Source organism: Syzygium oleosum, unplaced genomic scaffold (assembly GCF_021117445.2).
Source record: "Syzygium oleosum isolate NSW1041296 unplaced genomic scaffold, Sole_v2.1 Sole_v2.02, whole genome shotgun sequence".
NCBI lineage: Eukaryota > Viridiplantae > Streptophyta > Magnoliopsida > Myrtales > Myrtaceae > Syzygium > Syzygium oleosum.
Window position 1 is genome coordinate 22,024,716 of NW_026607486.1, and position 11,669 is coordinate 22,036,384.

Consider the following 11,669-nt stretch of genomic DNA (forward strand, 5'->3'; position numbering starts at 1 on the left):
ACGGCTCTTAAGTTTGAAGGAATGTGAGTTGCGAAAAGCTGTACTTTGACCCGGTTAGAAGTCAACTTCGATTTCCCAACCCCACGAATAATTACTATCGTTTCATGTGGAGACCACGAGAAATTGTCAGAAGACCTTCGACAAACAATCCACCAACTCCATTTAGACAAGATTATCACATCCTTTGGAGGGTTATCATCATCATCGGTGCCTAATCCCTCATATTATATTCTCGTCTGAATTTGTCTATCTCGATTATCTTGTCTGTTTTTTATCTTTCTGAACCTAGAATCGCTAGGCACTTTTAACGAGTCTACGTGTCAGATCACTTGCTGCACCGCTTGTCACCTCGAGAACCGCTCTCTATATAATCCCACTCGTATCGAGTCCTTTCTTCATCACACCCACAACGCAGTTCGTTAATAGCATGCAAAAAATGGCCTCGCCTTCTTCACTTTCAAAGGCTGTTTTGACTTTGGCTTGCGTTGTGCTCCTTATTGGCGGCACGAGTGCTCAACTTTCGATTTCCTATTACGCAGAAAGTTGCCCCAAACTCTTCCCGACGGTGAAGTCGATCGTGCAAGAAGCGATTGCCGAAGAGGCCCGTATGGGCGCCTCGCTCCTCCGCTTGTTCTTCCACGATTGCTTCGTCAACGTAACTTCTCTTTCTCATCCACTTTAACTTGTCATCATTCTTCCCCAATACTTAAGACCAACCCATACTCATGGTTTATTTACCAGGGTTGCGACGGATCGAACCTCTTGGACGACACGCCTACTTTCACCGGAGAGAAGAACGCAATCCCAAACAAAAATTCCTTGCGAGGGTTCGATGTGGTGGACAAGATTAAGTCCGCCGTGGAGGAAGTGTGCCCCGGCATCGTCTCGTGTGCTGATCTGCTGGCGATTATCTCCAGAGACTCCGTTGAGATAGTAAGTCATCGGAACTCGACTAGCGATGGAGCAGTAGAGATGAAAGCTTCTGATTGTTTTGCATGAGTAATAACTTGTTGCGAATGAATTGGGACAGCTGGGAGGGCCAGGGTGGGATGTGAAGCTGGGAAGGAGAGATGCGACAACTACGAGCCAGGCAGCAGCTAACAATAACCTTGCTCCTCCAACTGATAACCTCAACGCTCTCATTTCCAACTTCCAGAATCACGGCCTTTGTCTAAAGGATCTCGTCGCTCTATACGGTGATCTCTCTCTCTCTCTCTCTCTCTCTCTCTCTCTCTCTCTCTCTCTCTCTCTCTCTCTCTCTCTCTCTCTCTCTACCATATGATATGTAGCTTAGCTTGCATTTTATGATTTTTACTGAGGCGTGCTTTGCGGCAGTTGTTAAGCAATCTTCACTATATTGAATTTTAAAACCCTTGAAAAGCATACAAACTCTTTGTAATATTGATTCCATGTTTCACAAGGAAAACCGGCACATACAAAAAAACACAGCATTTCTTTATTTGCAAAAATCCAGCAAGATATGATTTTTTTTACAAGCAAGTACCACGCAAACTAAATCGATTAGGTATAATCAATCAAGTTTCAAGAATTCATGAGATCCACACTAAATCCTACTAAAGAACAGAAGTTTTCATGCAAATTCTGCATTTTAATTGGTTTTTCCCCCCTCATCTCCCATAGACCGAGTCTATACAATATTCTCGATATTTTTATAAGATCCAAATTGCTCGATTGAATTCTTATTTGTGTGTCCCCTTAAATACTCAGGAGCGCACACAGTTGGGCAAGCGAGATGCATTAACTTCCGGGCCAGGATCTACAACGAGAGCAACATCGACAGCTCATTTGCCCATGTGATGCAGAGCAACTGCCCAAGCGTCACCGGCAACGGCGACAACAACACGGACGGGCTCGACTATCAGAGCGCTACATCGTTCGACAACACCTACTTCCTCAACCTCATGAAGAAAAGAGGCCTCCTCCACTCCGACCAACAGCTCTTCAACGGCGCCGGGTACACCGACTCCCTCGTCAGGACTTACGCCAAAAGCCAAGACACCTTCTTCAAGGACTTTGCGGCCGCCATGATCAATATGGGCGACATGAAGCCCCTCACCGGATCCAACGGTCAGATCAGGAAGAACTGTAGGAGGGTTAATAATTATTGATAAAATTAGGGGCCATTTATACTCCTTAATATGGAATTTATGTAATGTAATTTCTCTTTGATCGAGTTCTATTTAGCTGGTATTCATTTTGTCGTTTGCATTTGAAGTTTTTGCTATTGTGTGAGTGTCGAGATGGAATTGTCAGAGTCGAATATTGTAATAACAATCCTGTCGAGATTCCGTCAACTGTTTTGAGTTTGGATATTCTGAGTTTCCATGCTCTTGAGCAATTCTGACTTAAAGGTTGTTGCGAAAAGCAAGCAATCGAAGAATGAAATAACAAAAAAAGTAAATAAATTGAACACCAAATTTACATGGTTTGATTAATGTGACTTACGTGGATGAGGAGAGCATCCAAGAATTTCACTATTGATTAAGCGACATTGTTGTAAAATTAACGCGGAAAAAATCGAATTTTGCGATTTAAGTCAATGCGAAATCACCACAAAAATGAACGAGGACTAATAAAGAACACCAAAGATTTAAGTGGTCGGTTCGAGTGTCGATACTTACTCCACAGGGAGAGCCAGCGGCAAATAATCCCCTATAATTGGATAATCGAAGTCAAAATCACTCACACACTCAAATGTTTTCCACACCTGGATTACACCCAAGCCCAAAATGTTTACAAATATTTAACTCAATTGGATATAAAACTCTGGACACAAATCTCCCGATGTTGTGCAGCCTAAAAGAAAGAGCTTTGTTGACATCTAAATTTTAATTATTACACCTAGTCATTTATCGCATGAAAAATTAGGAATCGAATCCGATCCCTAATTTTCAAAGCAAACACGAGTATTTCCATGAGTATTTAGAGTTTACTTTCCGCTACTAAAGACAGACGGTGCACTTTTTACTAATAAAAGCGAACAGAATTGAGAATGGATTACCACAAGTATTTCCCCACACGGATTCCATTCAAAATACCTCCTAATGGCTTCCTAATGCGGATGGGGATTTTTGACCGCGAGTTGTGTGTACAAAGTGAAGTGCTAAGACAATCAAAGCATACATTGTAATGAGAGCAAACACCGCCTCTATATAATCTCCACATATATTCCATACATCTTAACATCACCTCCAAACCAAGGGGTTGACATTCACTTCACCCCTTATAACTCCCAACCTACAAAAACACTTAATACATTGTTACTGAACTAACCTCGTTTTTCACTCGACTTTGACATGTGTAATCAAGGTAAACCAAGTTAGTAATCAACCAACCAATTTTTATGGCCTAAGTCCACTAATGTTTATAACCAAGTCCCCAACGGAATTAGGGGTGAGCAACACGGACCGACCGAACTGGGAACCGACCAATCCAACAACCACCCAGACCAGACCAGACTGGTCGGTTTTGGCGATTCCCGAGAGTGCCAATCTGATTCCCGGTTCCATAAAATTGAAACTAGACCTATTTATTTTTTAAATTTTTTTATTTCTTAAAGAAAAGCAGTGTTTGGTTGTTTGTATGTGTAGCCCCCACCTCCCAAATTGACGAAAATTTGGAAAATCCTTAATAATCTTCATCATCTTCTTCTTGCATCTGTGCCTACGACTTTCAAAGCAGCTCCTCCACAAATTTTCTCCTCCGCCTTCTTCATTTCGTCCCTCCGCCATTTTATTTCGATTGCACATCGGCCTCGCAAGGTGAACTGTCAAAACGAACCCTCCCAAGCTCCCTATTTTCTCGATCATCATCATCACCTATCGAGCTCTTGATTTGCCGAAACTGCACCGTCAAGTCAATTTCCCCGCTTCCTGCGATTTTCGATGGCGGATTGCGATGCTAATTTTGATTCTCCGCCAAGCAGGAATCATCTCTGTTCAATCCGTCGTTCACCATGCATGCGGAGCCCGCGAAGAAGCCCTGCAGCAATAAGCCCTCTTTCGAGATCATATCGTTCATGCCCACCAACAATTAGGCGAGTCCAACGATTCCACCAGCAATATTTTAATATTGACCTCGTATGCCCTCGCCTCTGGCCGATAGGTCCGGCAACCGACCGGAGGAAGAAGGAAGGGAAGAAGAAAAGAAAAAAGAAGGGAAAATAAATAAATAAATCGAAAAATATTAAAATATTATTTAAAAGATTTTGCATCGACACTGCCGCGCCATGTAAGACAACTGCCAAAATTGGTCAAAATAGACTGAATTAGCACAAGTGCAAAAGGTCTAGGATTCAATTATTAAAAAAATTGTTTAAGGCTAAATTGGCACAATTTAAATAGGTTTGAGATTTTTTCGGTAATTTTCACCTTTAAAATCTCGCTCACGTCCAACCCTCCAACACACACTTCGAAAAATTTCAAACTTCTTCCCTACCCCCCCCCCCCCCAGAGAGTATTTTTCGGGGGCTCTAGGAGGCCTTCTCTATCTCCATTTGGGACGTGCGACCTATGGTTGGAAATATCTTCAAGTGTACTTTTGCTCTCAAGTTGAAGGTTTTGGCTAGCTTTGGCTGAAAGTTTGTGAAAATCGGGTTTTCTCTCAATGGGTCCGTCTGAAATTTCTGAGTTGAAGTTGTTTTTTTCAGTAGTTTTTGGGGGTAGCGGAGACCTCTGCCAAGTGCCTCTTGTCTCCAACCTTTAATGCCTTTAAAGAACGTGCTTCAGAGAGCTTAAGCCAGCTTTTAGTCGTTACTTGCCCACACACCAAGGATGCCAACTGAGTTGCTTCACCAACTCTTTAACTTGTACCGCTGCTGTGCTAGCCAATTTAGTTGAGAATCTCGCGCCCCTTCATCAGCTTATCCATAGCCAATTTTAGTCAATTTGCACACCTGGTGATTTTTCTTCCACCTCAACCAGATATAATGCTGATTGGGCAGCCGAGTAGGATGTGGTGGGGCCACAAATTTGCTTGCTCAGCAGCTTCAAATTGTTACCAAATCGTGGATTGGAGGTCTGGCAGCTGGTTTGAGTGCCTTAATCCATCACTTAGCTCGATTTTGCAAGAAAGTCTGTCAAAGTTGGCCATCTTCTTACCCGAAATGACCAATTTGATTCAATTTGGTCCTTTTGGCTTTATTTGATCAATGCGACCTGGCCTAATCTCAATTTCAACCTTAATTAGGGGTCAAAATGATAAAAATTATTATTCACGGGTTTGAGCAATTTTGTAAAATTTGCAAATTGGTCGCCCAACTTATGAGAATTACATTTTGGCCCACACTGGCTGGTTCAATTGCAATCCGACCCCCAGGGCTTGGCTAGTCACATTCATATCCTCGGCCCCAACTCTCTCTTTTTTGGAAAGTAGAAATCAAGAAAAATAATTATATTTAAAAACTATATTAAATGCCTAGGTAATCTATATGCGAGAATTTGACATGAAATATTTTTATGGAAAACTAAGTTCTAGTTTTTTCGAAAATACGTAGAAACGATCTTTGTGCAAAAATTTAGGTGACAACACGGTGGCACCACCACTGGAGTAGAACCGCAATGCACCTAGAGATCGTCGGGAGGACTGGAACCTTTGTGGAGATTCGCCTGAATTGTAGTGCTCATCAGAGGAGTCACGGGCACGAGAGTGGCGCGCGATTTGGCACGGTAGAGTCTCAGTCGAAGCTACTGAGCTTTGCCGAGGCTGCTGCGGCAGTGCAGGCGGAGGAGCGGCAACAAGCGCAGCGGCGCGTCGAACTTCGAACGCTCGTAGTAAATAAGATTGCTTGAAATCACTGGAGCGACCGAGAGAGGTGGCAAAGGTTCCGTGTTGTTTCTTTTTCTCTAAACGTTGCACCCCTTTTACGATCGCCTCCCCTCCTTTTCGTGGGTTGCCCGGTTCTCTATCTATAGAGACGGAGGTTTTCATCAACAAAAACTTCCCAATATAATAGCAGATTAAATTTGCTCTACCGATGCTGATCATCCGAAGAAAGGGGAATCGTCTAATCCATGCAGAATTTCAAACGGAAATGGCTCCGCTTTCAAATTCAAAATTCAATTTTTTTTATTTATTTTTTTAAAATTCCTAACCCAAATCCACCGAATTCCGCTCACACTTTGAATTTTTGTTAAGCCTCATCTCTCCCCTTCACGGCCAGGTTATTTTTTTAAGAAAAATTTGAAATGGGATAAGTTTAGTCCTAAATGCAATGTTATAGAGTGCATAATGCCTAATGTAATTTTAATATGTGTGTGTCTATATATATTATAAGGGATCGAGGTCGATCTCTAAATTTTTTTATACGATATATAACTAAATGGGTTGCCAATTAGGTTTCAACGATCAAGTCATAGTGTTCATCATCCATACCAGCTTCCCCAACGCCCCAACAAGTGCTCACTCTACAAACACTAATTGACCCCAAACAAAGCTTGAGCTTTGCCAAAAGAAGGAGCCTAGTCATCATGTCTGCCGGATACTTTGCTGTCACGATCTTCTTCACAACAACCTTACCCTTCGCTAAGACATCTTGAATGAAATTGTACCTAGTATCAATATGCTTCGCTCGCTCGTAATAAACTGGACTATATGCTAGATATATCGCATCTTGGTTGTCATGGTATATATCAACAATATATATCGTTTCTCTTGTGTTTTCGCGTTGATTTAATTGCAAGATCCCGTTAGCGTTTTTGCATTAATTTTACAACACATGATATTAGAGCCAATGATAGATTGGTGGAGCCCTAATTTGTTCCGGTGCTTGGTGAACATCTCAAAAAAGGAATCTAGTGACCAAAATGATTTCCGAGTGATAGGTGTTATGGTGTAGCAACATGGGCCCAGGAATGAAGAAGCGCTTTGAAGATTCAAGTTGAGATTAATTAATGCAGAAGGATACCTGAAGTAAGGAAAAGCAAAACCTAACAGACATGAAGGGGAAATTGTTTATATCTACGGGTGATTTGTGTAAGAGAGTTTCCATATTAGAAAATTGGTGTGGTGCGAAACAATTAATATATCCTAATTGACCCATAACTCATTAACTTAAGCTTTTTAGTGAAAATGGATTCGACTGGATATATTAAGAGGCTTGGACTTGGGCTACCTCTTGGCGATCTCTCCGAGTGAAGGTATTGGACTTCTATTGCGCGCTCCCAACAGACATAACGGATATTACAATCACACTCGAGTCACTCAAACACTCTTTGTATTTAGCCCTCATAATTCCTAACGAAATAATCTATCAATCTCACAAAGGAATTACAATAAATCTTAACACAAGAATTTCACGGCTTCAAACTCGTGATGTAATTTACAAGCATAAGCTCCTCTTAGATTTCTCTTCACAAATAAGGCCCACTTCTTATATAGACAAGAATGTGAATCCAAAACAGGAAACCTTTTCAAACTAGATAACCACTCAAATATTATACACATTAAAGTTAAGAAACCTTTTTTTCGAGCGCAAACTCAAGACATATTTTCAACAATGCTCCATTACTTATTACACACATCTTTGTACAAAAAATTATAGCTGCTAGTATGGTTGCAATATTAATATGAACTTCTCTATCATTTAGCCAGCTGAGAAAACTAGGAAGTTATTGCCTTCCTTTCTGAGCCGAACATTGATTTGCACTATGTCCATTGTTATGAATGTAGGTGGACTATTAGCTACATCAGTAACAGCCATCTCTATCTTAGGTACATAGTCTTGTATCCACTTTTATAATCTTTGGAATTAATGTTGCTCGAATTAGGAACTTATTTTTGGGCCCCATCTTACGTTGCTAGAGCATCTTGTTGATGTAGAGAATAAAGATTCGCCTATAACAAGTAAAATCTACATCCACTAATTGCAGAGGGTAGATGGCTTTTGAGTGGTTCTCCAAATTGAATTCGAGGTGGTAAAAAAAGAGCCGCAAGTTTCCTCAAGTTTAGAAGTAAATTTCTGCCTCCGATTTACCTATCCCATGAATAATCTCTTCTTATGTGTAGTTGATGCGACATTATTGTGGAGGTCTCATTAAATTACTAGGTCCCCTCACAGAGACGGCTATCGAAGTATCTACCAACTCCATATAATTGTGGCCTCATTTGGCCATACTTCACCAAAAGTTTTGCTTAAACGATCGACCATCCAAATTCCTTTCTCAATGATCTATCTCTTAATTCATTCATTTATTAAAAGAAAGAAATGGGCATGCACTATCATGAATCTAGAGTACTCAAATGTCCTGAAGATCATCTCTTCCTCGCTATAAAATCCCAAGCCCACCAAGCTCACCTCGCACCCGGTTCATCAGTTTGGTATCTCTTCAAGTGTTACCGAATGGCTTCTTCTACCACTAGTGCTTCATTTTCAATGGCCGTTTTGACTTCGGCTTGCGTTTGGGTCTTGATCGGTGCAAGCGCGAGTGCGCAACTTTCCTTCGACTATTACACCAGATCTTGCCCCGTCCTCTTCCCCACGGTGAGGCTAACCGTGGGAGCAGCTATAGCGAGGGAGGCTCAGATGGGTGCCTCACTGCTTCGCTTGTTCTTCCACGATTGCTTCGTCAATGTAAATTTTCAATCCCTTCCAGACTTTGTTGCGTTTCAGAATCTTTCGACATGCATTATTCTAACTCTGCACTCGTCGTTCTCGTATGTGTGATACATCGTGCGTGCATGCATCATGCAGTATGGTTTATAACCAGTTCACTTGGTGTAACTCTTTTCATGATCCAGTGCTGTGCAGTATGGTCATTATGAATCAAATAGCATAAGGCAATGTTTGTTGGTACCATCTCATATCTCTATGCAACCATTTAGCTAGCCGGCTTCAATAGGTAAATTCGCTTGTTATACGTGAACCCCACCTTCTAAGGCACTCCGGATTTAAGTTGGCTAAATGGTTGTTCATCGTTCAAAGTGGCAAGAGCTCAACGTCTAGTACATTGTCCCAAGATCATAAGGAACTAAATATGAAAGCCTGAGCTACAATAAGTCATAATGTAACGCCCTTCAGCAAGCAGACTGCACACCTATAGCTGACAGAATACATATTACTGTTAAAACGCATTTGATGTCGCGCTGTATCAGGGCTGCGACGGATCAATTCTTCTGGACGATACACCTACTTTCACCGGAGAGAAAAATGCTGCTCCGAACGTCCATTTAGTGCAAGGGTTCGAAGTGGTCGACCAAGTTAAGTCTGCCGTGGAGGGTGTGTGCCCAGGCATCATCTCATGCGCCGATTTGTTGGCAATTATCGCGCGAGACTCCGTCGTGATAGTCAATTGTCTGAACTCAACTAGCAGTTAGTATGGCATTAGTAGAGATTTGCGATGTTCTAAATTAGTTCCCTTGGATTATCAAGATAGCTTGGAGGGCCGTGGTGGCCAGTGAAGCTGGGAAGAAGAGATGCAAGAAGTGCAAGCCAAGCTGCTGCTAATGAGAGCATCCCCCCACCAACTTCGGACCTCAAGAAATTAATCTCCTCCTTCCAAAATGTCGGTCTCAATATCAGGGACCTTGTGGCTTTCGCTGGTAATTTTAGTGTAATTAATCTTGCATGATCGATGCATAAGAGTACGATTAAGATCTACTTTCTCGAATCGGAAACATAAGATTAAGAGCTCGTTCGATGCAATACGTGTTTTTTGCGCCATTTCAAGGAGCCCCACACGGTTGGACTATCGTGATGCACAAACTTCAGGGACTGGGTCTACAACGAGACCGACATCGACGTGCTGCTGGCCCAAACGAGGAAGCTCGGCTGCCCCGGCGTCAACAGCATCGACGACGACAATCTGGCCCCGCTCGACTTCCGTAGCCCGATAACGTTCGACCACAGCTGCTATTACAACCTTGTCCAGAGACGAGGCCTTCTTCACTCGGACCAACAGCTCTTCAACGGCGGGCCCGCCGACTCGCTCGTGAAGCTCTACAGCAGAAGCCCGGTCGCCTTCGACAAGGACTTCGTGGTCTCCATCACAAGGATGGGCGACGTCAAGTCCCTCACCGGATCCAATGGTGAGATTCGGAGGAACTGTAGGAGGGTCAATTGAGGCCCTTTGATTTGGAGAGAGGCCCAATGTCTTGCCTGATGAAGACTCTTTCTCTTCTTGCTGTTTTTTTTTTTTTGCTTTTTCTCTCTCTTTTTTGGGGCTTTTTGGTTGGTGTGGTGCCTGCATTTGAAGCTGCTTTCTTGCGGTAGTAATTACATTCTTGATGCAATTTCAAATTTGACAATCACTTCTAGGGCTCAACAAATCTGCATAAATACCATTTATCTCATGACACGCGTATAAATTTCAAGACATGCCGAGTGCTCGTGAGTGAAGAAAAGGCCCAATATTGAAATCATGACCAAGTAAGCCCGTTATTATGAAGAAAAGGCCAGTTGACCCAATGAATTGGCCCAGCCTGCCTTTGCACTCATCTGGTATAGTAGCACAATCTTTTCTTGTCAATAAATATTTGAGCAACAATTTGAATTAGGCATTTAAACTTACATCAAAGCGAACAACAAACCAAGTCAAAAACTAGCCAATAAGGCAATTTACATCAACGAAGCCCTTTCTCTCAAATTGAACGATCATAATTACACCTTGAAATCCACTATCGTAACTTTCCAAATATCGCTCGACGTTCATAATTTCATATGATACTATCATCGTGCCATGATATGGTTGAAATTGAGACGTCTTTTTGTCATATTCTTTGGAGAGGAAGCTAGGGTTTTAGTGATGACGCTAGGAAGTGTCCATCAGTGTGTAAAAACTCGAACATCATGCTGATGTGCTCCATATGTAAGCATTGAAATCAATCAAGCTAAGGCAATAAATTACATGGATTTCTAAACAAGGACGGCCTGCAGAGATGGACGGATGGATGCTACCCCAGATGGCCTAGGGAGTAAGATTGTATAACAACACGCAGGCCCTTAGCTTATATATTGCCTCGACCTCGAGTTAACACTTATCATTTGATAGGAAAATAGATAAATACTTATGGAATCTCCTACGTGTAAACCCTTAATTGAGGAGCCAATCTGGGGTCCTCATCTAAACAATCTGGGTTAGCAATTTAAGCGCCGCATGAAAATCCCAAACCCTAATTCTATTTTATTTTTTTTAACATATAGTATGAGGTGACATAATGATCTATCAGAGATTCTCTGAAGTTGTCAACCCACATAATGCCAGCAGTCAAGAACTTTACTATATTCTCCAAAGGTTTTCCTCAGGTCACTTCTGCTTTGTATAATTGTTTAATGTCGTCTCTCAGCAAGAGGAAGCCTTCAAGCATGTCCATCATTCCCCAGAAGAATTTTTAATATGCAAATGGATGCTCTCCGAAGTAACTTGGAAAGATGGAGACCTTTCTCTCTGCTCATCAGCGACATCATACACTGAATTTTAATAATAGTTAGCAGAAAGAAAAATAAATGTTTCTTCAAAACCATGATCTTATGCCATTTGGGAGGTAAAGATAGAAGGAAAGGGTGACACAAATTAAGGAAAGTTATTTTAGATGGGTCATTGTAACCTTCACTTGCGGTGTTAATATCTAATCATGTATGCATTCGAGAATGAATTGTTCCATAAATAGATTTTGAACCGCACATAGATAACTAAATTCGATGGCATTATCTG

General features: G+C 41.8%; 3 protein-coding genes across 4 annotated transcripts; all 3 read left to right on the forward strand.

Moving 5' to 3' along the window:
* The first annotated feature begins 224 nt into the window (after nt 1–224).
* Nucleotides 225–2,129, forward strand: LOC130137343 (peroxidase P7-like). Its single transcript, XM_056308145.1, has 4 exons — nt 225–655; nt 742–933; nt 1,031–1,196; nt 1,729–2,129. Exons 1-4 carry the CDS (start codon nt 428–430, stop codon nt 2,127–2,129), a joined length of 987 nt encoding a protein of 328 aa, XP_056164120.1. The 5' UTR covers nt 225–427.
* A 6,121-nt stretch (nt 2,130–8,250) lies between these two features.
* LOC130137439 (peroxidase 4-like) lies at nt 8,251–10,263 on the forward strand. 2 transcript variants are annotated; one of them, XM_056308739.1, is made up of 3 exons: nt 8,251–8,590; nt 9,112–9,303; nt 9,393–10,263. In XM_056308739.1, exons 1-3 carry the CDS (start codon nt 8,360–8,362, stop codon nt 9,585–9,587), a joined length of 618 nt encoding a protein of 205 aa, XP_056164714.1. In that variant the 5' UTR covers nt 8,251–8,359; the 3' UTR covers nt 9,588–10,263. The 2 variants fall into 2 exon arrangements, 1 of the variants encoding a protein (XP_056164714.1); XR_008815878.1 differs by having other exon boundaries at nt 8,466–8,590; nt 8,758–9,520.
* Nucleotides 9,656–10,079, forward strand: LOC130137344 (peroxidase 4-like). Its single transcript, XM_056308146.1, has 2 exons — nt 9,656–9,666; nt 9,728–10,079. Exons 1-2 carry the CDS (start codon nt 9,656–9,658, stop codon nt 10,077–10,079), a joined length of 363 nt encoding a protein of 120 aa, XP_056164121.1.
* Nucleotides 10,264–11,669: the final 1,406 nt, after the last annotated feature.